We start from the raw sequence: 22,980 nt of genomic DNA, 5'->3' as shown, positions 1-22,980 counted from the left end.
ACCCTACACCTAGAACAACTGACCTAATGACCCTACACCTAGAACTGACCCAATGACCCTACACCTAGAACTGACCCAATGACCCTACACCTAGAACTGACCCAATGACCCTACACCTAGAACTGACCCAATGACCCTACACCTAGAACTGACCCAATGACCCTACACCTAGAACTGACCCAATGACCCTACACCTAGAACAACTGACCCCTAGACCCTACATCTAGTCAGCTACTGACCCAGTGACCAGTGTTTCTTCCAGACTTTTTTCTCCGGGGGGGCACTTGAAATTTTCGGGGGGGGGGGGGGGGCGGTAAACTTTCTTCGGGGGGGGGGGGCGGACACTGTTAAAATTATATATTTTCTATATAAATTATATAAATTTTATTTCGTTCGGGGGGGGGGGGGGGCGGTAAAAAAATTTCGGGGGGGGGGGGGGGGCGAAGCCTGGAAGAAACTCTGCCAGTGACCATAGCCCCACAACACTAACTGACCCCTTGGATCTACATCTAGAACAGCTAACCCAGTGACCCTACACCTAGAACAGCTGACCATAGCCATATAACAACTAACCCAGTGACCACATCCCCATAACAGCAACTGACCTAATGACAATATCCGTAACACAGACCCTACACACAACTGACCTAAAGACCCTACACACAGCAACTGTGCAGTTACCTACCGCTGACCTCACAACCAAGCTCAAAATCAAAACAGGGCAGTGGTAACTATTTTTAGAGATGTTGTCACGGCAATACAGTCGCTATTTATAGATGTGCTGTAATACAGTAGCTATTTATAGCCGTGTGCTGAAATACTAATATAGCTGTTATGCTGTGTGTTTTAACAGATCAAATGGTGTGCTTGAGAGGTTATATAATACAGCATCTATTTATACATTAGTGATCTCTTATGTTATTTTGTTTTTAATAGACCACTTAACTATGAGAGGTCAAAGGGTGTAGAGAGGGGGGGGGGGGGGGGATGGATCAGAAACTGAGCATATGGGAGAGAGGGTTGTGTGAAAGAGGGGGTTGTGTGGAAGAGGGGGTTGTGAGGGAGAGGGGTTGTGAGGGAGAGGTGGTTGTGAGGGAGAGGGGGTTGTGAGGGAGAGGGGTTGTGAGGGAGAGGTGGTTGTTAGGGAGAGGGGGTTGTGAGGTAGAGGGGAGCGTGTGGGAGAGGGGAGCGTGTGGGAGAGTGGAGCGTGTGGGAGAGGGGAGCGTGTGGGAGAGTGGAGCGTGTGGGAGAGTGGAGCGTGTGGGAGAGTGGAGCGTGTGGGAGAGTGGAGCATGTGGGAGAGTGGAGCGTATGGGAGAGTGGAGCGTGTGGGAGAGTGGAGCGTGTGGGAGAGTGGAGCATGTGGGAGAGTGGAGCGTGTGGGAGAGTGGAGCGTGTGGGAGAGTGGAGCGTGTGGAGCGTGTGGGAGAGTGGAGCGTGTGGGAGAGTGGAGCGTGTGGGAGAGTGGAGCGTGTGGAGCATGTGGGAGAGTGGAGCATGTGGAGCATGTGGGAGAGTGGAGCGTGTGGGAGAGTGGAGCGTGTGGGAGAGTGGAGCGTGTGGGAGAGGGGAGCATGTGGGAGAGTGGAGCGTGTGGGAGAGTGGAGCGTGTGGGAGAGTGGAGCGTGTGGGAGAGTGGAGCGTGTGGGAGAGTGGAGCGTGTGGGAGAGGGGAGCATGTGGGAGAGTGGAGCGTGTGGGAGAGTGGAGCGTGTGGGAGAGTGGAGCGTGTGGAGCGTGTGGGAGAGTGGAGCGTGTGGGAGAGGGGAGCATGTGGGAGAGTGGAGCGTGTGGAGCATGTGGGAGAGTGGAGCATGTGGGAGAGTGGAGCATGTGGGAGAGTGGAGCGTGTGGAGCATGTGGGAGAGTGGAGCGTGTGGGAGAGGGGAGCATGTGGGAGAGTGGAGCGTGTGGAGCATGTGGGAGAGTGGAGCATGTGGGAGAGTGGAGCATGTGGGAGAGGGGAGCATGTGGGAGAGTGGAGCGTGTGGAGCATGTGGGAGAGTGGAGCGTGTGGAGCATGTGGGAGAGTGGAGCGTGTGGGAGAGTGGAGCGTGTGGGAGAGGGGAGCATGTGGGAGAGTGGAGCGTGTGGGAGAGTGGAGCGTGTGGGAGAGTGGAGCGTGTGGAGCGTGTGGGAGAGTGGAGCGTGTGGGAGAGGGGAGCATGTGGGAGAGTGGAGCGTGTGGAGCATGTGGGAGAGTGGAGCATGTGGGAGAGTGGAGCATGTGGGAGAGGGGAGCATGTGGGAGAGTGGAGCATGTGGGAGAGTGGAGCATGTGGGAGAGTGGAGCATGTGGGAGAGTGGTTGTGTGGGAGAGAGGGGTGTGTGGGAGAGAGGGGCATGTATGAGATCACATGAAAACTACTCATTGTTTACATATCTCTACCAACATTTCACCAGCCCAGACTTATGATGGTCTCACTCAATGTAGGAGACAGAGGATCCACACCAAGTGGAACAATGACTCAGTGATATAATTAGGTCTAGGGTTTACTGAAGGGGTGGGGAGGTGGTGGATGGGTAGGTGTGGGGGGGGGGGGTAAATTAGTGGGTGGGGGACAGGAGACCTGCCTATGTGAATAATAAAAATTAGATTATCTCTCTGATTAGAAAAGGAAAGAAGTACAAAGAAAAAAAATAGATTTTTGTATTAGATTAGAAAAAGGTAGCATAAGGGGGGGGGGGGGGGGGAGGGGAAACAATTTCAATAGATTAAGGAAGGAAACTTTTGTACAATACTAGAGCAACAATTAACTTCTTGGTGATTGGCCTAGTTTAGGGTGGTTAAAAATAGTGTCAGGTTTTATGTAAATATGTTCTTGTGTAACAGAATTTCTGGCAACTCAACAAAATAAACTATGCACTAGTAGCTTAGAGTTTATTTTAAACTGCTGGAAGCCTAATCCTAATTTGGTAGCCATTATTTGTTACTTATTAGTGGAGGAATGAGATTGGAATCCCCATGGAAAAGAGGAAAGTAGAAAGGGCAAAACAAACTCTGAAAACGTCAGTTGTTAGTGAAGCACAAGAGACTGGAATGTCATGGACCCAGCTTGGAGGAATAACCAAATACTGAGTATAATGGAGATATGTGGTTGTGTCCCTTTGTTCCACAGGGGAGAAGGGCCACAAGAATGATGGTGATGGTGACTCACAGAAGAAATGTGGTGAGTGGTTGACCACATGATCACTAACTCAAATGTCAAGAGATTCAGCTAGTATGTCATGGAGTCCACCCAGCTCTAATGGGTACCTGACTAGGCAGGTGAGGCGAATTGGCATAGCATTGACTATAACCTTCTTTCTGATGATGAGGTAAGACAGACAGAAGAACTCAAACTGATTTACCATAAGGTTTATCAGATATTTTACAGTGCTTTACTCATTTACTGACATAGTGAAAAGTAAAATTCAATAAACGCTAAACTAAAAACAAAAATCCTTTTAGAATATTACAATATTAATTTCAACTCCCCATAGTTGATAGGGTGAGACGGTGTGACCTAGCGGTAGAGCGTTAGATCGCTAACCCTAAAGTCTTGAGTTCAAACCCAGATTCAAGTCAGTAAAAGTTCCCAGAGTCCACTCAGCTCTGATGGGTACCTTACTCATGTTTGGGAGGCGACTGGGCATAGTTCTGACCAAACTATACCAAGGGAACTTTACTACTACTACAGCTGATAGGAGATATACATTTTTGTCAGCATACATCTGGCTTTGCTTGTAGATATAGACTCTATAACAGCCTAAAAAACACATCTGCTGTTAACAGGAGAAGATTATCAAAACAATATGTGTAAAAATCTACATGCACTTCTGTTATGTCAGATGTTTTATTTTATTCAGTACGCCATGCTGCTGCCTGGTTTCAAGCCGCTATAACTGACACATAGACGTAATCTACGATCTTACATATGTGATCTACTACATTCAACATCGGTATATGCTCAGCAAACTTCCAAAAACGTTACCCAACGTAGGGATAAAATTTTGTTTTGGTCTGTTTATTAGTTATGATTTTTGGTGTTATGGGAGTTATTGATCTAGTCTACGAACATTTGACATGAATGCACAACATTAGGAATTCATCAACTTGCTACTTGGTTCAATAAAAGAGGTGATTAAACATTCATGGTGTATGGAGAAGAGGGGTGTAGAAGGAATTAAGATAGTGGTATAAAGAGGGCGTGCAAAATCCTAAGGTAGAGGACATTATATTTAATCTCATTGATCCATGTCCAGTCTCTTTAAACACTGACCCACATCCAGTTTCTTTAAACACTGACCCAAGGACTGTTCCTTTAAACACTGACCCATGTCCAGTCTCTTTAAACACTGACCCACATCCAGTTTCTTTAAACACTGACCCAAGGACTGTTCCTTTAAACACTGACCCATGTCCAGTCTCTTTAAACACTGACCCACATCCAGTTCCTTTAAACACTGACCCACGTCCATTTCCTTTAAACACTGACCTACATCCAGTTTCTTTAAACACTGACCCCCATGCCCAGTTCCTTTAAACACTGACCCATGTCCAGTTCCTTTAAACACTGACCCACGTCCAGTTGCTGTAAACACTGACCCATGCCCAGTTCCTTTAAACACCGACTCAAGCCCAGTTCCTTTACAAAATCACCCACATCTAAATCTTTTAAACACTGACCCATGTCCAGTTTAATTATACATTTGGCAAACTGCAGTTATCATTACAAACAGCACACAATGAATCAAGCTAATTACCAAACATATTTACTACATAAATAAAAACCATACATCTGCTTATGTGATTTGCTGAACAGAGAGTTTTAAAATTGAAACAAAAACATTAAGACAGAATAACCTCAGACCAAAGCCTTTAAGATTGTATTACTATTATATAGGTAACAATCCCATTTTACTTCCTATGCATCCAATCACCCCCCCCCCCCAACTCTTACACACAGAATCCCCCCCCCCCCCCCCCCCATCAAGACACAGGGAAATGTTATACAATTCATTAACATTTTTGGCACACTAATGTTTTAAGAACTGACTCAATTTGCAACACCTATGGGAGATATCATGCACGCAATGAGTAATAGTAGACAAAACATTTTTCTTTAGATAACTTAAAGAATAAACACCACTTTTTATCCAATAAGTATAGTTTCATTAAAAAGCAAACACTTAAAAAACCATTGAAATATGCCTATGTGGTTATATACATCAAAATCATAACAAAAAAAAACAAGTGTTCTATAACGATAGCTCAATCATTACATACTGATATACCACCAAGCAAATAAAAAGTAAAGATGGTTGTGAAAGAAATTAACTTAAGGGTTGTCAGTAAATGAAGTCAAGTACCTGAGGATTGAGAGGGGGAGGGAGGGTGGGGTCTGGTTTGTTTGTGAAAATGAGTATAACATTCGAGGCAAAAATCTTTTTAAAATGTAACATCTTATGTCACTATCAGTTACCAAGTCCTACAAAATAGCACCGCCATTATCTCTTTTACACAACCATCATTTAAAATTAACATAAAACCCAAACTCTAACCACATAAGCTGATAGTTCCTACTTTTGAATGTTTCTTAGTATTTACAGTACCAACTGTCGCCAATTGTAACACTCAGAACAAAAACACAGCATACACGATATTAAGTTTGTGAAGAAAATCTTTGTGCTGGATAGACTCAGATGTGATTTCAACAATCAGTTGTTTTTTGTTTTTTTTTAAACTAATAGTCCTAACCTAAACCTGTGAAGTAGATCAACTTCATTCTTACAAAGAATAAAATCGACCATTATAATGAGAATTTCAATCAATAACTAGTTCTAGAATACCAAAATCCTATACATAATAAAACTAAAACAGAATTTTAAAACTGCATTAATGAAGTAGCCAATATAGAATGAATTTCTAAATGGCAGATATAAATACTGTAGAATGTAGACTACTGGAGGCATAGGCCAAAAATTGATTCTTTGTCTCAACCCATTCACCTTTGTCTAGAATATTATTGATCTGAGCATGATGACACAGGATTTGAAGTTCCAGAAAATTAAGGACATGTCTTATCAAGTTTTAGCTTTATGGTATTTTAAATACCTTTAGTATTATGGGAGAAATGTTTTCTTTCAATTTTTTATAACATCTTTTTAAAAATGAGCCACAAAATGTTGCTCAAATAGATAAAAAAAAATAGGACCTCCAATAGGCCTAGTTAAAATAGGAAAGAAATGTTTGTTGGCTACCAACTTTTAAACTGAATTAATTCACAGCACAAGAAATAAATATTAAATATGAATGAAAAATCTATGTGGGACTACACACAAAAGATCAATTAGGCTAATTATTAATAACATAATATAATTAAAATATTACATTTACAATTGTATTAAGTTTCCTTCAAAAGTAAAGCAACATTAAATTACATTATTAATAATGTACTTATACAGTAGACCTAGATGTTTACACTGCCACTCTAGCCCCACCCCCATCTGTTTGTTACGCTTTTTTACTTTTTAGTAAATAAAACATTCTTTGTTGTTTGAAATAAATTTAATGTTTTAATGTTTTGGGGTCTCGTAATGTGGAGAAGAAATAACATTCTGGTGAGTGGTGACTAACTAGAAGATCTACCTTTTTAGCTTTTGTACACGTATTAATCAATCTATGCCACAGAGTAACAGTACTGATGACTGATGATACGTGGCCATTTATTAAAAACAGCTGATTTTGTCGGGGTAGCAGCCAGAGCGAGAGTAACGTTAAAGCAACGGTTAACAACGACTAACCAAAAAAAAAACACAGCTGAGCTCTTACCTTTTTTGGGCTTCATATTTAATCAACCAGAGGGGGGAAAGTTGTTCTTGATTTATCAATCATTTTCACTGAAGTCTTTGTAGTCAGCCTAGAAAAGTGTCCAAGGGTCTTATCAGCCTGCCATAAGAGCCATACATTAACTGCTCAACAGAGTTTTAGCTGCTGTGTTCTGAATAGATCGTCGGACCTGTTTATCATCATGAATGTTGTTCCCATCGTAGGTCACGTGACTTCACGATTGCGCATCACCAAAGTTTTTTTTTAACAGAATGTTTTAAACATGTTTTGATCGCAGTTATAATTTTATGCAAGTTATAATAATCATTGTATACCTATTTTTTCTGAAAACTATAGGTAAGAGTTATGTCAATATTCAATAATTATACTCCAAACATCAATATGTTTGATGAATATGACCTCTGACCTATAATTTTATAATGAACCACGGACCGGCAAAATTAAATATAAAATACTTTAAGGAAATTATAATAATATAGTAATAAGTCATTTTACAAAAAGTACTGTCTCAAAAATACCGATTAAATAATAAACTGTGAGTTGTATATAAATAAACAATGGATTAAATGTTATTTACAAAACAACAAAACGAAAATGGGTCAAAGGGAAAGCACTCCAATTTCGATTATATCAGCTGTTTTTTAAATAAATTGTTTTATTACTTCCAAATCTTGTAGAGCCTATTTAAATAAAAACAAAAGTAAAATAAAAACCCGTATATATTCACACAAAATTTTAGTATTTATTTATTCTTACAACCATATTTTATCGGATCGATTGTATATCTAGACTAGCGAAAATAAATGGAATATTACAATCCTAAATTTTAATTTTCCTTCTTTTTAGGACGCACTTTAACTTTTAACCTAGATTACCTAGATTTTAAGAATTGCATAATAATTATTGTTTTTATTTTTTAATACTTTTTTTAAGCGTCAAATTTAATAAGTTTAACAGCTTGGATCTAGATCTACCCATATATTATTCAATGTTTGACGTGTTTTGGGCATTATTCATTGTCAATATAAAAAGAAAATAGTTTTTTTATTGTCTTGTCTTCTTTTACATATTACCTTTGACTTTTGACCTTTTGCGGAAGTCATAAGGTTACTAAATTGTCAACATCCGTAATCCGTAAACAATAGGCAGTCTCTCAAGTCTCAACATCATCGCTATCCTCCTGCCTGTGAGGCATACCAATTAATAATTTTATAAATATAACAAATAGTATTTATGTAGAACTATAGGCCAAGCCTTATTAAATTCTACTTCGTTAACTGTAAGGATAGATAGTTGCTCTTTCATGAAGGCATGATGTAGGCCTGCAATTTATTTAATTTTTGGGCCAACTGTGCCTGTACTCAACTGTTTTACTGTACTGTTAGTATATCATAATATAATAGTTTTATTAATATAATAATAGACTCCTTCGAAAATAGGTGTGTTAGGTTCGACTAGTTTTAGGGTTAGAAATTAGGGCTAGGCGAATGATAGGACTAGGGTTGAGGTTCGGGTTAGAGATAGGATAGGGTTAGCAATGGACATTATTAGGATGATTAATTAATAGTTTTTCTCACTAAATTTAGAATTTACGCAATTATCAATTTAAACATGATCACTGAATAATAGACATCCATATTTAATCCATTAGGCACTAACTTTGGAGTTTTTAGTTCGTTTTAAACTAAATTAGTTAATTTAATATTTATTGTCAATCACTGCCATGTCCAACACATCTCTCCATGACACCTCTTCTTAAGCTTGAAGCTAAAGAAAACCACAAATAGGTTAGACTTTTTAAGTGGCCATGCACAAGAGTTCCTCACTAGTGATAACCAAATAGCGGTCACGTGGTTTTTAAAAAATAAAAATAAATTGGTTGTGATACTGACGCCGGTCTTATAAAAAAACAGCTCACAATATTTGATTTCTTTTTTCATAGACTGATAAAACTAATAATGCTTTACGTTCTCGCTCATTTCTGTACCTACACTGTTGATATTTTTTAAATTCTATTAATTTTAATGAAACCAACTTTTGAATTTAGCCTCCGTTCTCCAAACCAAATTTTAAAATGCTTTTCTGGCATATCTAACCCTGCCACTTATGGTTTGTTGTTATGACACGGAAATCCCGCCATTTTGCGCGTGGTAAACATTTTTAAATGTAATTAGTTGAAGGTCTCTGGAATTTGGCCGAAAAATCGCCGGAAATCAAACGTCCGGTCCGGGCGCCATATTGTTGTTAGCAACCGACCATGCCTCCAAGTTAGCGAGAAATACTATTAATTAATAATCCAGCCATGTGTAGGTGTATTTAGTTAACTTAACAACCAGTAACCCAACACCCCTTTTTTAGGAAGACTCTATTAGTATTATCGGACACTGGTTTTAAAAACCCCCCAAGTATGCTAATAGTTCGCTGGTAAAAAAAGTAATAACACTTTCCTTACCACTCATCATTCATCATAACATGCTAGACCATAGTTCATATAGCTCCTTTTATCTTAGTCAGCTGGTGAAGAAGGAATCAATGAGATACTCATACTAGGCCAGCAAAATAAATAAAATAGTTCGGCCCCTATGTCATAAAGATTTTATTGTAAAGCTTGATAGTTGAATTTTTTTTTGTTTAGTGTTACATTAGTGTTGCTTCAGTTCTTTTATTACAATACACAATTATTTTTTTTCAGCGTAAATGGATAGTGCTCTCACCACCACTGAAGGTAATCCGGACCAAAACGTTTCCACAGAGGACGTTTCAAAAGAGGAACCCTCACAACCAGCAGGGGAAGATAATTTAAAAGATCCAGCAGAACCTACAGCAGATACTGAAAAGGGAAGTGTAAAAAGCAGCGATAAAGATGTGGCACATGACAGTAATAAACAAACTAGCACAGGTCAGGAAGAGGAAGGTGAAATGCACCACCAGTTAAAGTTTAATTATGAAGCAGAATTAATGGTGAATGGTATATATGAGGACAGTAGGTTATATTTTTCCCACTTTTTTTTGTGAAGAGCTTTCCTGTGTAATCCAGTACCCCTACACTTTTAAATAGAAAATAACTGAATTATTACTTAAACTAATCATTAAATGATCCTTCCCTCACAATTTTTAAAATAAATATATCTTGTTTATCTGCAAGAGATGTAACTTTTCATGTTTTTCTTTCAAGAAAACTTCCTTTTGAAGAAATTTTTATGCTGAAAATTTTGATAAAATATACCCAAAGAAACTACATTCCAATTTTTACATGAAAACTACTTGAAATTTCTAATTTCCACCTTAAAAAAATCTTGAAAATCTTGTTCGAGAAAAATGGCTATGTACTTTTATTCTGGCATGGAAAAATTTTCTTTTATTATTACCCAGATGTTCAGTTACATCTCTGTGCCAAGCTTAAATCCTACTGGAACTTTTTTATCCAAGTTTTAAAATCATTAGTAAAAATACTAAAGTTGTAATAACAAAATCATTTTTAGTCTTACTCTATTTTGGATTTTAGACTTTGAATTCTAACTATTTATTAACCCTTAAATCGTGCGCCACGTGGCCTCACACATTGTAAGTTACGTAACAGCAAAGCCACGATCATAGCTTGGCGCGCGTTAAGGGTTAAGCTTAGTATATTTCTATTGTTTTTATACTTTCTCGTTAATTATATAATACATCAAGTTAATACTTGATATCTGCATTTCCAAAAAATAAATCTAACCTAAACCTAATTATATCCTTAACCCTAGTGTTTTACCGTACCAAAATCCTAATCCTATTGAACTGTTACCTTTACACTGCCCATAATGGTGAATAATGCTATTTAAATATCTTTCATTTCAGACTGACTCTATCTTGCAGATTTTTCTTTAATATTTAGAAATATATACAGTTATTTTGCTTAATCTTAAATTATTAATAAAATCTGTAAAATACTGTAAATACTGTATTGTAATTTAAAAAAAAAATATTTAAAATTACTTTTTTAACAATTTCTTGTTCAGAATAAAATGGTTAAAAGTTGTTTGTAAATGTAATAATGGAACAATTATTCAATTTAATATATTTGATAACACTGGCTAGAAAATGTTGTGTTTAATAAGTAAAAAACACTAAAAAAATTATTTTATATTAAATAATAAAATAGATTCCTATTTAGACTAAGCGATCCATTAGGCAAATGAAGTAGAGTTCATGTTTCTTGACCTCGGCATATGAAAGAATAGTGTAGTTAGCACTATTCTCAGCTGCCTTTACTTTCCATAACAGGAGTTAGATACCTATCAGAAGTGGATGGACCCAGGGATGTTCCTCTGACTTGAACCCAGATCCGAACTCGAGCCATTTGGGTTAGCAATCTAGCGCTCTATCGCTAGACCACTCTATACCCTATGTGTTAATACAGACTAGAAAATATAGTTGTTTGCTCACTCTCTCCCCCATGCCACTAACTGTCATTCTACAACTTGTTGTTGACCAGCGGATATCACCATTGATCCAGCCATTATCCAGTCGTTAACTGACGGGTTCGTCACTAAATTTCTGCCGTCTTTACAGAAGTCTCGAGCAGCAATAGACCAAATCAAGTATGTTGCTGTTTTAAATGTAACTTTGTGGTAACTAAGTAGGAACATATTGTTTCTTCATACACAGTTCTGTGGTGGCAAAATAATTTATGTTTTTAGCTCTTGTTAAACATTATGGTAACAATTTTCAGGTTGTTTATAATTTTTGTACAAGTTTTTATTTAATTTAATTTCCTATGCTACAGATGTCTTTTGTGAAATTTGAAAACAAAATTGCACCCATTTTTACAGATCTAGTTTGTTTCAAACTTGACACGTAGGTCAAGATCTGATAAAAATATAATGTGGCATAAGCTTTGCAATAATTAAATGCCAATTTTTTTTTTTAAATTTATTGATCATTACTATAATGTACTGTTAGTGTCACACATTTCACACACAATGCATTAAATTAGTGTACAATGTTTTAGTCAACCAATTATCCTAATAGGCTTACTAATAAGTAAAATAATAATGACATAATACTTAATACAACAAGCTTTTATATTCCCAAAAATAAAAAAATCTTTGTATTTTTCAATCCACCTGATGAACAGCCAGATCTTGAATGAGAAATTCACTAGTATTTATGTTTACTTTGTGCTTATTGCAAGATTAAGTCGAAATGTTCTTCTAGGAAATATACACCAAGAATTTTAAAAAATGTTTACTTTTTTGGCAGATCTAGTCAGAATGTTCTCATTGAAACTGTGCAGCAAGAAAACAATAAATTTGTGGACTGTCCAGCCCTTATAGACCTGGAGAAAACAGTAAATCTTTGTTTATTCTTTTAGTTAAAAATTAAACTGACACCCTGATGATCACAAGGGTAGATGAAGTAGAGTTCATCTGTTTTCATGATATCTGCATCTTAAGTGATAGTGTAAAAAACTTAAGTACCCTTATAAACCATAAGGTTTACAGGGCATGTAAAGTACGTGTTTCATTTGTTTCTTTGACCTTGGCATTTTAAGGGATATTGTGGTCAGCTGCCTCTACTTTCCCAAAAACTGAACTCCAGACTTACAAGTTAGCAGTAATACTTCCTACTGCCTGGCAATACCGCTCCATGTTTTAAAAACTAAACGAGTATTAATTAAAGAAAGAATTTGTAGTAAAAACAAAAAACAACTCTTAAGGCGATACATACACCGCCAGGGTCCATTTTTTTTCCTTTCTGAATATTATCTAAAAAATTGATTTGTATAGTAACAAGTTAAAAAAAATGTACCATTGTAAAAAATTTTTTTTTTACTTTTCTTGAAGAAAATATGTTTTTTTTTGGATACTTATAATAAAATTCACAAAAAAATCCACAAAAGCAGAAGTACTTGATAAATTGTAATATAACTTTACAAAAACATTTAGCGGTTTGTTTATTAAATAATTACAGCTGTTGGTGGCCATAGTATGATCAGAAAAATAAATAGTTGACATAAACTTAAATGCACCCTCTAATTTTGACCTAATTTTGGAATTTTTGACAAGAAATTTCTTTGTAAAATTGTAAAAACATTTAAACTTAAACAATTTTTCTCTATTTGTTAATGACACTTTCTGAATTTCCTTGCGTCTTACATGTATAACATCATTTTCTCCCAAATAATCTTTTTCTAGATGTCTAAGGCAAAGCTGTACCACAGCAAGCTGATTAAGTTGAGAAAAGACATGACCAATTTGCATGAGAAAGCCAAGAAATTGAAGGTGAGAGAGCTGGAATCCCATTATATTGTTACCTGTGTTTCTTCCAGGTATCCCCCAAAGAGTCTACCTACTCTCCCCCCTCCTGAACAAAATGGAATTTACATAAAAAATATATACTTTTAACAGTGTCTGCCCCCCCACCCCCCCCCCCCCCACCCCTCCCCCCCACCTCCGTAGAAAAAGTCTGGAAGAAACACTGATTGTTACATGATTGTGTGGTCAAATAATGATCCACTTGTGACTTAAGGGCATCAGCGGGTGATGAAAACCAAATTAATCAAAGTGCTAATTTCTTATTCTAAAGCTATAATATTTAACATATAGTTATGACTCAAAGAGTTAAGTCTAAAAATTAAAAAATGGCAGTTTAAAAATATTTTTTTTTTAAATTTTGACTCACTGTAAAAGTACTACTTATTTATTCTGTGACTATAGAAGTAAGTAGTGAGTACTATAGTGCCTTTTTTAACCTTACAGCCCACGGGGCATGGTGAAGTAGAGTGTATCTGTTTCAGTGACCCGGATTATGAAGGGATGTGGTCAGCATTATACTCAGCCGCCTTTACTTTCCCTACTGTTAGTCAGGTACCCATTAGTGCTGGGTGTGCTCAGAGATGTCTTACGGACTTGAGATTAGGATCTGAACTCGAGACTTTCGTGTTAGTAGTAGAACGCTCTACCATTCAATCACATGACAGACTCCAGTAACATGTTGTAAAATTTATTTTCTGTGACTCTAGAAAAGGGCAGTCAAACTGCAGCAACAGAAACAGAAAGAGGAGCTAACCCGAGCTCACGTTTTGGAGAAGGAGATGGAGAAAGAGAGGATGTTGACAGCTAGAGTTGCCACTTCACCAGACTGAGAAGTCTTAGCAGACTCTTAACAGACTCTCACACCAATTCCTGCCATGATTCTCTGAAATAATAATTGTGTACTGCTGGTTACTGGTTTCCATGCAGTAAATTTTGTACTGCCAGCTACTGGTTTCTAGACAGTAAATTTTGTACTGCTAGCTACTGGTTTCTAGACAGTACATTTTTTTACTGCTGGCTACTGGTTTCCATGCAGTAAATTTTGTAATGCTGGTTACTGGTTTGCAGACAGTAAATTTTGTACTGCTGGCTAGTTTCCAGATTTTTAGTGATTCCTTGTGATTTTTACAGATTGAAACTTACAATATTTTCATATTTTCAAATTCTTAATAAGTCACTTTTATGAATTTAAATGTTCATGTTTTATTGTAATGAGGCTATGGTTATTTTAATGTACATTCAGTAATTAATTGTACAGCAATGTTACATGTATTGAATGAAATGTGCATTTTCAACTCACTGTTATTAATTTGTTATTAAACACAATTGCCCATTTATGCATTTTTTACTCACTTAATCACTTGTCATATGTATTTTCACTTGGGTAAAGAGCAAAAATCTTTTTACATTGGCAACTAGTGTTCAGTGATGGTAATTAAAACCATTGCAATCTTGGCTTATCTATGCAAAAGTTTTCTAACATGACTGTACACAACAGATGAAGTAAATTTCACCTGTTTTTTTGTACCCAGCTTATGAAGAGATTCTGTGGTCAGCACTACACATTATCTGAGTCAGGTACTGTTTAGTAAGCTGGGTTTACTCATGAAAATTCTACTGATTTATGAGAGAAAAATTTTGTATTAGAAAGGGAGCACTTTACCCTGCTGCCTCATATCTATCAATATATATATATATATATATATATATATATATATATATATATATATATATATATATATATATATATATATATATATATATATATATATATATATATATATATATATATATATAAACTTCCAAAAAATTCCAAGATAATTCTTTGTGGCCAAAGTCACACCCAGTGAGGTCTTTTTGTATGTGTTTTACATTTCAAGTCCTATAATCTTTTAAACTTGCACCAGGATAACTAGGGTATTGTCAGAGTTAAAACAGAACAGGACTGCGTGCATAGGACATCCTACGGGTTAACACATGTGTAGGACATCCTTTGTAGTCACGTATTGTACAAACATAAATTTACCAATGTGTTTGTACGCCGGTAAGGAAATAAATTTCTATATTTTACTTTCCTAAAAGGGAGGTAACACCTGATAAAACTATTATAGGAAAATTACTTGTTTGCGTCCCTTGGTGTAATCAAAGTCTTTAATTCCTAATGCATTTTTTCTGTTCAACGAAATATTGATATTATAACAATCATATATCACAATGACCATAATACAGTGACAATTTGAGGCTGGAAACAAAAGTTCGGCATACACGAGGATAGTGTAGTCAGCGCTATGCAAGGCCGCCTTTGTTTCCCTAACGCGAGTCACATACCCATCCGAGTTGAGTGGACTCAGGGACGTACTGACTGACTCGAGCCCGGAATTTGAACTCGAGACTTTCGGGTTAGCAGTCGTTAGCTCTACCATTCGACCATGCCGTCTCTATTCTATGTATCCATGCGGCCTGGATTATTTTAGATCGAGTGATCGGGTTCCTTGCTAATCCAAAACTTGTAGGTTTTAATCCTAATCATAAACCCCGTGTATTGTTAAAGTCAGTGGGTTAACGTGGGAAAAGAGTGGCGGCGAACTGTAATGAAAATAGACGAGTGTGTATTATATTGTAATGAAGATGAGGGAGGGGGGGGGGGGGCAACGTTTCCTTAAAGTGGAAAAAGCTAGTGTCCAGTGTGTATTTTATGTGGCGGTGTTCTAAATATTAAATACAGTGATATATAAAATATGTATTTTACAAAAGTTTAGTGGGAACAAAGGTGGGGGGAGGAAGAAGGGGGGGGGGGTGGAGGGGTAGCGCTAACCTCTGTCAAAATATGTCCCCATGTATATATTTTAATAACCCTCACTCCACTTCCGTCAATAACAAATTCTACCTCCCCCCCCCCCCCCCTACGCCAATATGACTAGATACATTGGGTATGTTTGTTTGTTTTTAAATACAAAAAGCCGAAAAATTATGAATTAAAATTGCACTTGAACACGCTGAAGATTACTAGAATCGACTAGAAGATCGTGTGTAATCAAGGAGAAACACTTGAATTCATTCCGACGAAGAGCTTGGCCTTTAAGACGAGCGATTAGCTGTAAAAGTCTCAAATTCCCAGGTAATGGGGAAGGGGCGTGGAAATGATCGTATGATTGACATGGTCTAGGTCTAGACTTTAGTCGACGTTTTTTTCTGCTTGTTAAGAGAACGCCCCATCGTCAAAAGGATTGAGTATAATAGGAAGTAAGGTTACATTTTTGTTAATATGAAAGTAAAAGTTCGTTTAGGCTGATCTACTGGACTTTGACCGACCGCATCCACTTTGATCCACCGCGTCCATTTTGATCCACCGGGTCCATTTCGATCCACCGGATCCTCTCTAATTCACCCCGTCCACTTTGATCCACCGTGTCCATTTTGATCCACCGTGTCCATTTTGATCCACCGGCTACACTAAGATCCACCGGATCCACTTTGATATATCGGATTCACTCTAAAATCCACCAGTTCCATTTTAACCACAGGGTCCACTCGTGGTTACTGAAGCCAAGTTGCTAGACCGAGTCAACTTTGATCGAACGGGTACATTTGATAGCCAGTATCCACTTTGGTCGACTGCGACCATTTTGTCGACAATGTCTCTTGGTCGGCATGTGTATATCCCATCCACCCCACTAGTCACTACACCTCTGGGGGTGGCGTGAAGGGTAGTGGAAGGTAGGGAAAACAGAGTATCCACCTCCTATACATACATGTACTTTGAATGCAATTTACTTGCAACAAAATTGATCTCACACCCAGAGAGCTGGAGTCCTTGTAACTACAACATCATCCTCTACCAACAGTCTCATCTACTGATTCCAACTCATTAAGTAATTAAAGTAATTAGTGTTGTTAAACAGCAGCATCTTGAGAGGTAGATGGCGGATCCTTTCCAACAGCGGCTGTTCAAATTTGAGCATGCTGTTGTCTTCTTCCCTCTCCCTCTCTTTACAACCTTTCCAGGTAAATTTACAGTTGCGGTAGTGGAACAAGGTGTAAAGCTCATACGGGACCTGCCACCTGCAACAGATTTACACAGGTAGGTTTATATTGATAGGTTTTTAGAAGAGGTCTTAAAATATTTTTTATAATATTAATTCGTCATAATTTTTTGCGAAACTTAAAATTTTAAAAATATTTTATAGGCCTACATTTCCAGATTTTTATAGTCTTTTTATTTCTTTAATTTTTTTAGGGTCATTTTTTTGTGGGGTTTGGGAGGGAGGGAATAGTCTAAGTCTCTTGCAAAGCCTCTACATAGCTACACATGCGCCCAAGTTCATTATGATCAAAGACTTACGTAGTAAACGGGCCTTTGACATCGACGTAGTTGTTCCTGGCGTAGTAGGTCCTACGGGGCATGAAAGCCCATCTGGTGTTCTTGTCGGGCCCGTCGTAGTTGGGCACCGTCGTTCTCTGGGTGTACCTCATCAGCTGTGTGGATAATGGAGGTCACGTGTTTCCGGTTTTTTACAAAGTCAATATATATATATATATATATATATATATATATATATATATATATATATATATATATATATATATATATATATATATATATATATGCATATATATATATATATATATATATATATGCATATATATATATATATATATATATATATATATATGCATATATATATATATATATATAGGCGTATATATATGCGTATATATATGCGTATATATATATATATATATATATATATATATATATATATATGCGTATATATATATATATATATATATATATATATATGCGTATATATATATATATATATATATATATATATATATATATATATATATATATATATGTATATTATATATAATTATGTATATTATATATATATATATATATATATATGTATATTATATATATATATAAAGTAAAAGCTGGTTAGTAATAGTAAACTAGTATTTGTGTGTTTTGACTTACACGTATGGGCGAGACCCTAGTTTCCCCCCAGTCTAGCATCATGACATGGGAGTCAAACACAAAAGCTCCGGCACTTGGTTTCATCTTGGACGCCTCCTGTCGGGGTAGTGTGGGGGGGGGGGGGGGGGTAGTTGATTTGATCAATTCTGTTTTAAACTGCATCTTTTACAACTACATGAAATGGATGGATAAGCTAACATTGATTGCTGGAATGCATCGTGTGCAACTAGGAGATAATTGGATAATTTAGTAAAGTAACAAGTAAAACTGCTTTTCTTTTATAGCTCAGTGACCTCGGCATATGAAGGGATAGTGTGGTCAGCACGATGCCCAGCATCTTTTATTTTGCCTAACGTGAGTTAGTTGACCATTTGGGCTGGGTGGACTCTGTGACGATTTACTGTATTGAACCAGAATTCGAAACGTTCGGGTTAGCAGTCTAGCGTCCTATCACTAGGCCACGCCGACCCCGAGTAGTATTTATCTATCTTTTTATTGACTTGAACCCGGATTCGAACTCGAGACTTCCGGGTTAGCATTCTAGCGCTCTATCGCCGTCCCGTAGGCATGGGATTAGACATTTGGGGGACATTTTTTTTTCGTGAGTGTGCTTTGGATAAGTGGCGTATGAATAGCGTCACCAGTCGGGGGCGGGGGGGGGGGGGGGGTGCGGTTAGAACCGTGTGACGCCTTATTGAAAAACATGAAAAAAAATTAAAAACCGTAAAATTTGCTGACAAAAAAACATGTTTTTTCTAGCTAAAATAATTAGTTAATTTAAATAATTTAATTTAAATAATAATAATAATAATAATAATAACAATAATAATAATAATAATAATTTTAATAATTTTAACTATCTTAGAAAATAATTTAATTCAACAAACTGATTGAATAAAATACAAAATTAAAATTTGACACCTTCAAAATATCGTAGTAGGAGGTCAGTGTACGCTGTGGGCAGATGAACTCGTCCATGTCCATCACGATGACGTAATCGTATCCCGACATCCGGTGCTTGCAGTCGTTGGCACCCATGACCTCATCCACCCACGCCTGTTGTTCAAATCTAGGTCGGTTGTAGCCTCTTTTTGGTCCAACTGCGCGTTATAAATAATGACATCAAATCGTTATAATATATTCCATTATAATATCCAACCACAAAAAAAAAGGTAAAATACTGAAAATATGTACTTTAAACATTTTCCACCCCGGAAATTTCAGGTGCTCCACTCCGAGGAAAAATGTCAGGGAAAACTCCTGAATGCCAAAGGTTTAAAGATTGTGCTAGTATTTCTTTCATGCATCTTGGGGGTGGAGGGGGGGGGGGGTGTGAGGTACTGCCCCTTACCCGAAGAACGCCCACCCCCACCGAACAAAATAAAATTAAAAATAATTTATTTAGAAAACATACGTTAACAAGTTTACACACCCTAAACGGAAATTTATGAGTGCCCCCCCCCCCCCCGGGAAGAAAAAAATGTCTGAAAGAAACACTGGCGTGTGCCTAAGATCTACAACTATTACCGTATGCATAAATTGCTTAATTTTTATTAATTTTTTTGGTGTCCGTGTATAGGCCTACGTGGGTTTTTTTTTTTTAAAACCAAAAACATAGAAGTCAAAATGCTCGCATAGCCTATTTCTGATGTTCTACCCCCCCCCCCCCTTCTACTCCAGACCCGTGCCTGTGCTACTGCCCACTGTAGAAGGGTATCTTTCGGGCATCTCTTCGGGGAGGTATAGGGGGTGCTGCTCCGGAAACTTCCCCCGACACTCACCCCCTCCCCGATGAGATATAAAAAAAAAAGAGCTAATTTACATAGAAAAAAAAATACGTTAACCAGCTTGCGCCCCCCTTCCCATCTCGGAAATTTCAAATTCGCCCTCCGAAAGTCCTTCCCCCCCCCCCCCCCCCCCACTGAGAAAAATGTCTGGAAGAAAACATTCCGAATAAGATTTTTATATTGGTGGTGTGCTAAGGTCATCCTGGTCTGTCTACATGGAAAATAAGGTTTTTTAAAATGTTCTTAACGTTATAATTTTTTAACTGTGTAAAATCTACTTACATTTTGATTTGGCTGGATGTATCGGCTGCATTTCTAAAAATCCGATCCCTGCATAGTACTCGAATACCTTCATTGCAGATTCGTTTATCTCAAAAGTGTAGGTAAACACTTTGGTAACGTTCATCATCCGTGCGTATTCGAACCACTCGATTATGTGCTCCGGGTTAATCGTCCCGTACGATATTTTCAAACACACGCCAACCGTTCCGTCGGCTCTTTCGGGGTAGACTATTTTTAACAATTCGCGTGGCGCTCGCAAACAGGAAGTCTCGGCAAAGGTCACGTAGCTAAAATTAGCATTCCGAGGCTGGTTATTTGAGATTTGGAAATTGAGCAGGAAAACTCGGCGTTTTGCATGTCGACGATCCACTGCTCGTAGATGTGGTAGTTGTAGGTCTGGACCTCGGTCAAGGTCTCGGCGTCAGGTGACCCGTCCTTAGCGGCACGCATCAGACAACATTTGAAGTTCATGTCGGACTTGTGACGCGCCCAGCCGTTGAGGAAGAGGTTGAAGCCCGACTGCGCGGGAAAGTGGGGGTAGTAGACGGCCGTGGGGATGAACACCTCCAGCTCCCCTGGTTGAAGGTTTTCGCCAGGGGCGACCACTCGGAAAGTTTCGTTGTCAGAGTTATCTGTCATTCCCGCCGAATCCTGAAAGAAAAAAAAAACTATATGTAAAGTGTTTATCAACAACGTGTAAGTTTTTCAATACGATTTTTACCTTGCCCTCGTCATACATTGTCACCAGAGGCGTAGCGAAGGGGTGTTGGGCGGGGGACAGTCCCCGGGCGCCGACCTTAGGGGGCGCCAAATTGAAAGTTTGAGGGGGGGGGGGTGCAGCAAATGAAAAGTTTGTGGGGGGGGGGGGTGCAAACGAAAAGTTTGAGGGGGGGGGGGGGTGCGAATCGAAAGTTTGAAGGGGGGGGGGGTGCAAATGAAAAGTTTGTCCCCGGGCGCCGGGAAGGGTCGCTACGCCTCTGATGAGACTAATCCTTTTCATGCCAATATCCAGGCTTTTTTTTAGAAAGTGTGAATTGTTATGGTTTTAATCAGTCAAATTTTTAATACTTCAATTTTTATTTAAAAAATGGGCCTACGGTGGACATATGTACGCCCCACCCGCTCCCACTCGCTACGCCTCTGGTTTTCCGTCAAAGACAACATAAATAATCCGTTCTTCCCCAGCAAACTTGGCATATGTCATTAATCAACGTGACGGTTTCAATGCAAGCGGTCATACAGTGTTCCTGTGTTGTGACTAGCGTGTCAACTACACACAGCCTTTAGTCTTTAGTCTAGACTCTAGACAGGCAGACTACTTAGCTCGAGCTTATTTTTTTAAGCTCAAACATGTTATAGCTCAAGTTTCCTTAATATAAAGCTAACTATAAATAGATAAATAACAACTGGAGGACGGTGTGGCCTAGCCGTAGAACGTTACACTGCTAATCCGAAAGTTTCAAGTTAGAATTCGGGTTCAGTACAGTAAATCGTCCCCTGAGTCCACCCAGCTTTGATGGGTAACTAACTCAGGTTAGGGAAAGTAAAGACATTTGGGCATAGTGCGGACAACGCTATCTCTTCATTTGCCTAGGACACAGAAACAGGTGTACTCTACTTCACTTGCCCCAAGGACAACTTCGAAAAGGGAATTATTTAATTTAAATACACTACTGTGACTAAACTGTAACTGTTAATTAAAGTACTGAATTGTAAAAATACTGTAGAATTAATTTAAAAAAATATTATCCCTGAAATCTAAAAAAAAAATACTGACAACTTAATTAATTTTTTTTTTTAAATAATGAATCAAAGTAATGAACAAAAATAATGACTATATTTTTTTAAATAGTATACTGACTATAGTCTATGTAATGCATAAAATAATCAAATGTAAAGAATAAAAGTACTATGTAATCCACACCATAGTGACTGTAAAATGAATGAAATACTGACCCCCGAACTCTTTGAATACCAGTGCTTTAAGGTCGTGTCAGCCATGTCGAATGTTTTGAAGATCAGCTGATCCCTAAACACATAGAGTAAAAAAAATTCAATGGCGATACAAAAGTAAGGGTATATATGGGTGTGACTGAATGTAAATTTTTTAAAGCTGGATTCACATTCTTAACATCGCAGTGGTGTAGGCAAGAGGTATTTAGAGAGAGGCAGTTATTACCCTAATTAACCACCTCCCTCGCCCCCCCCCCCACCACACACACATACACACACACGCGGTGAATGTAAAATATGTAATTTAATAATAAAAGTAATTTACATATAAACCTCAACTTTTGTTACGTATTTAGTTAAATACGCAATAGAAAAATCTATATATATAATTCTCTGCTTAGAGACGATAGAAAACACCAAGCTGTAAGCGTGCTCCCTACCACCCCCACCCCTACATGGTCTGGTGAGCTGTGGTTCACGCTAAATATTTACAATCGTAGAGCCGTGTTTAGTGACTACTATTAGAGGCAGATAATTTAGTTTGAAACGATTTTAAACTTAGGGGAGGTAACTAAGAGGAGTTTACTTTCACGGGGGGGGGGGGGTAGTGGTTTGGGAAAGAAGGGGGGGGGGGGAGGGTTATCGTCCTTAACGAGCTACTGATAGTGTTTTAAAGCATACATTTTCAGTGGCAGCATTGGTACTGTCGAATTCACAAATTATGAATGACTGAAAAGTAGAAAATAAAACAACTAAATAGCGGTGTATGATACGCCGCGGGTCGGCTCGTTAATTATAAAAGAAATTTTGGCACATCGTTGTGTTTTGCATATTAGTTTTTGCCGTTGGC

The 22,980-nt window shown here is 37.9% G+C and overlaps 2 protein-coding genes across 6 annotated transcripts; one reads left to right on the top strand and one right to left on the bottom strand.

Annotated features, from left to right (window-relative positions):
- The first annotated feature begins 7,148 nt into the window (after positions 1-7,148).
- On the top strand, positions 7,149-14,462 carry LOC131932646 (biogenesis of lysosome-related organelles complex 1 subunit 6-like). 5 transcript variants are annotated; one of them, XM_059289583.1, is made up of 6 exons: positions 7,149-7,167; positions 9,524-9,814; positions 11,306-11,411; positions 12,073-12,160; positions 13,008-13,094; positions 13,835-14,462. In XM_059289583.1, exons 2-6 carry the CDS (start codon positions 9,529-9,531, stop codon positions 13,955-13,957), a joined length of 690 nt encoding a protein of 229 aa, XP_059145566.1. In that variant the 5' UTR covers positions 7,149-7,167; positions 9,524-9,528; the 3' UTR covers positions 13,958-14,462. The 5 variants fall into 5 exon arrangements, with proteins under 5 accessions (XP_059145566.1, XP_059145565.1, XP_059145564.1 ...); XM_059289582.1 differs by lacking the exon at positions 7,149-7,167 and adding an exon at positions 7,901-8,017; XM_059289581.1 differs by lacking the exon at positions 7,149-7,167 and adding an exon at positions 7,936-8,110.
- A 2,334-nt stretch (positions 14,463-16,796) lies between these two features.
- LOC131932645 (uncharacterized) lies at positions 16,797-22,207 on the bottom strand. The gene is made up of 6 exons (XM_059289580.1): positions 22,134-22,207; positions 20,178-20,828; positions 19,030-19,208; positions 18,109-18,204; positions 17,470-17,603; positions 16,797-17,189 (listed from the first exon to the last, which is right to left on the bottom strand). The coding sequence occupies exons 2-6, from the start codon at positions 20,302-20,304 to the stop codon at positions 16,979-16,981; spliced, it is 747 nt and encodes a 248-aa protein (XP_059145563.1). The 5' UTR covers positions 20,305-20,828; positions 22,134-22,207; the 3' UTR covers positions 16,797-16,978.
- Between the last annotated feature and the right edge of the window lie 773 nt (positions 22,208-22,980).

This window comes from Physella acuta, unplaced genomic scaffold, assembly GCF_028476545.2.
Source record: "Physella acuta isolate Inbredline_101_S28 unplaced genomic scaffold, ASM2847654v3 ptg002244l, whole genome shotgun sequence".
NCBI lineage: Eukaryota > Metazoa > Mollusca > Gastropoda > Physidae > Physella > Physella acuta.
The sequence above is the reverse complement of the archived record's forward strand: the minus strand, read 5'-3'. Positions and strand labels throughout refer to the sequence as shown.

What these genes read in the sequence shown, in the direction of transcription:
- LOC131932645 (XM_059289580.1), bottom strand. Translation starts at nt 20,304, where the DNA reads ATGATGAACGTTACCAAAGTGTTTACCTACACTTTTGAGATAAACGAA. An exon ending in CCTACTACGATATTTTGAAG is followed by an intron (nt 18,205 to 19,029) that starts GTGTCAAATTTT and finishes CTACCCCGACAG; the next exon opens with GAGGCGTCCAAGATGAAACC. An exon ending in GTCAAAGGCCCGTTTACTAC is followed by an intron (nt 17,190 to 17,469) that starts GTAAGTCTTTGA and finishes AATCTGTTGCAG; the next exon opens with GTGGCAGGTCCCGTATGAGC.
- LOC131932646 (XM_059289583.1), top strand. Translation starts at nt 9,529, where the DNA reads ATGGATAGTGCTCTCACCACCACTGAAGGTAATCCGGACCAAAACGTT. An exon ending in GAATGGTATATATGAGGACA is followed by an intron (nt 9,815 to 11,305) that starts GTAGGTTATATT and finishes GTTGTTGACCAG; the next exon opens with CGGATATCACCATTGATCCA. An exon ending in TTATAGACCTGGAGAAAACA is followed by an intron (nt 12,161 to 13,007) that starts GTAAATCTTTGT and finishes ATCTTTTTCTAG; the next exon opens with ATGTCTAAGGCAAAGCTGTA.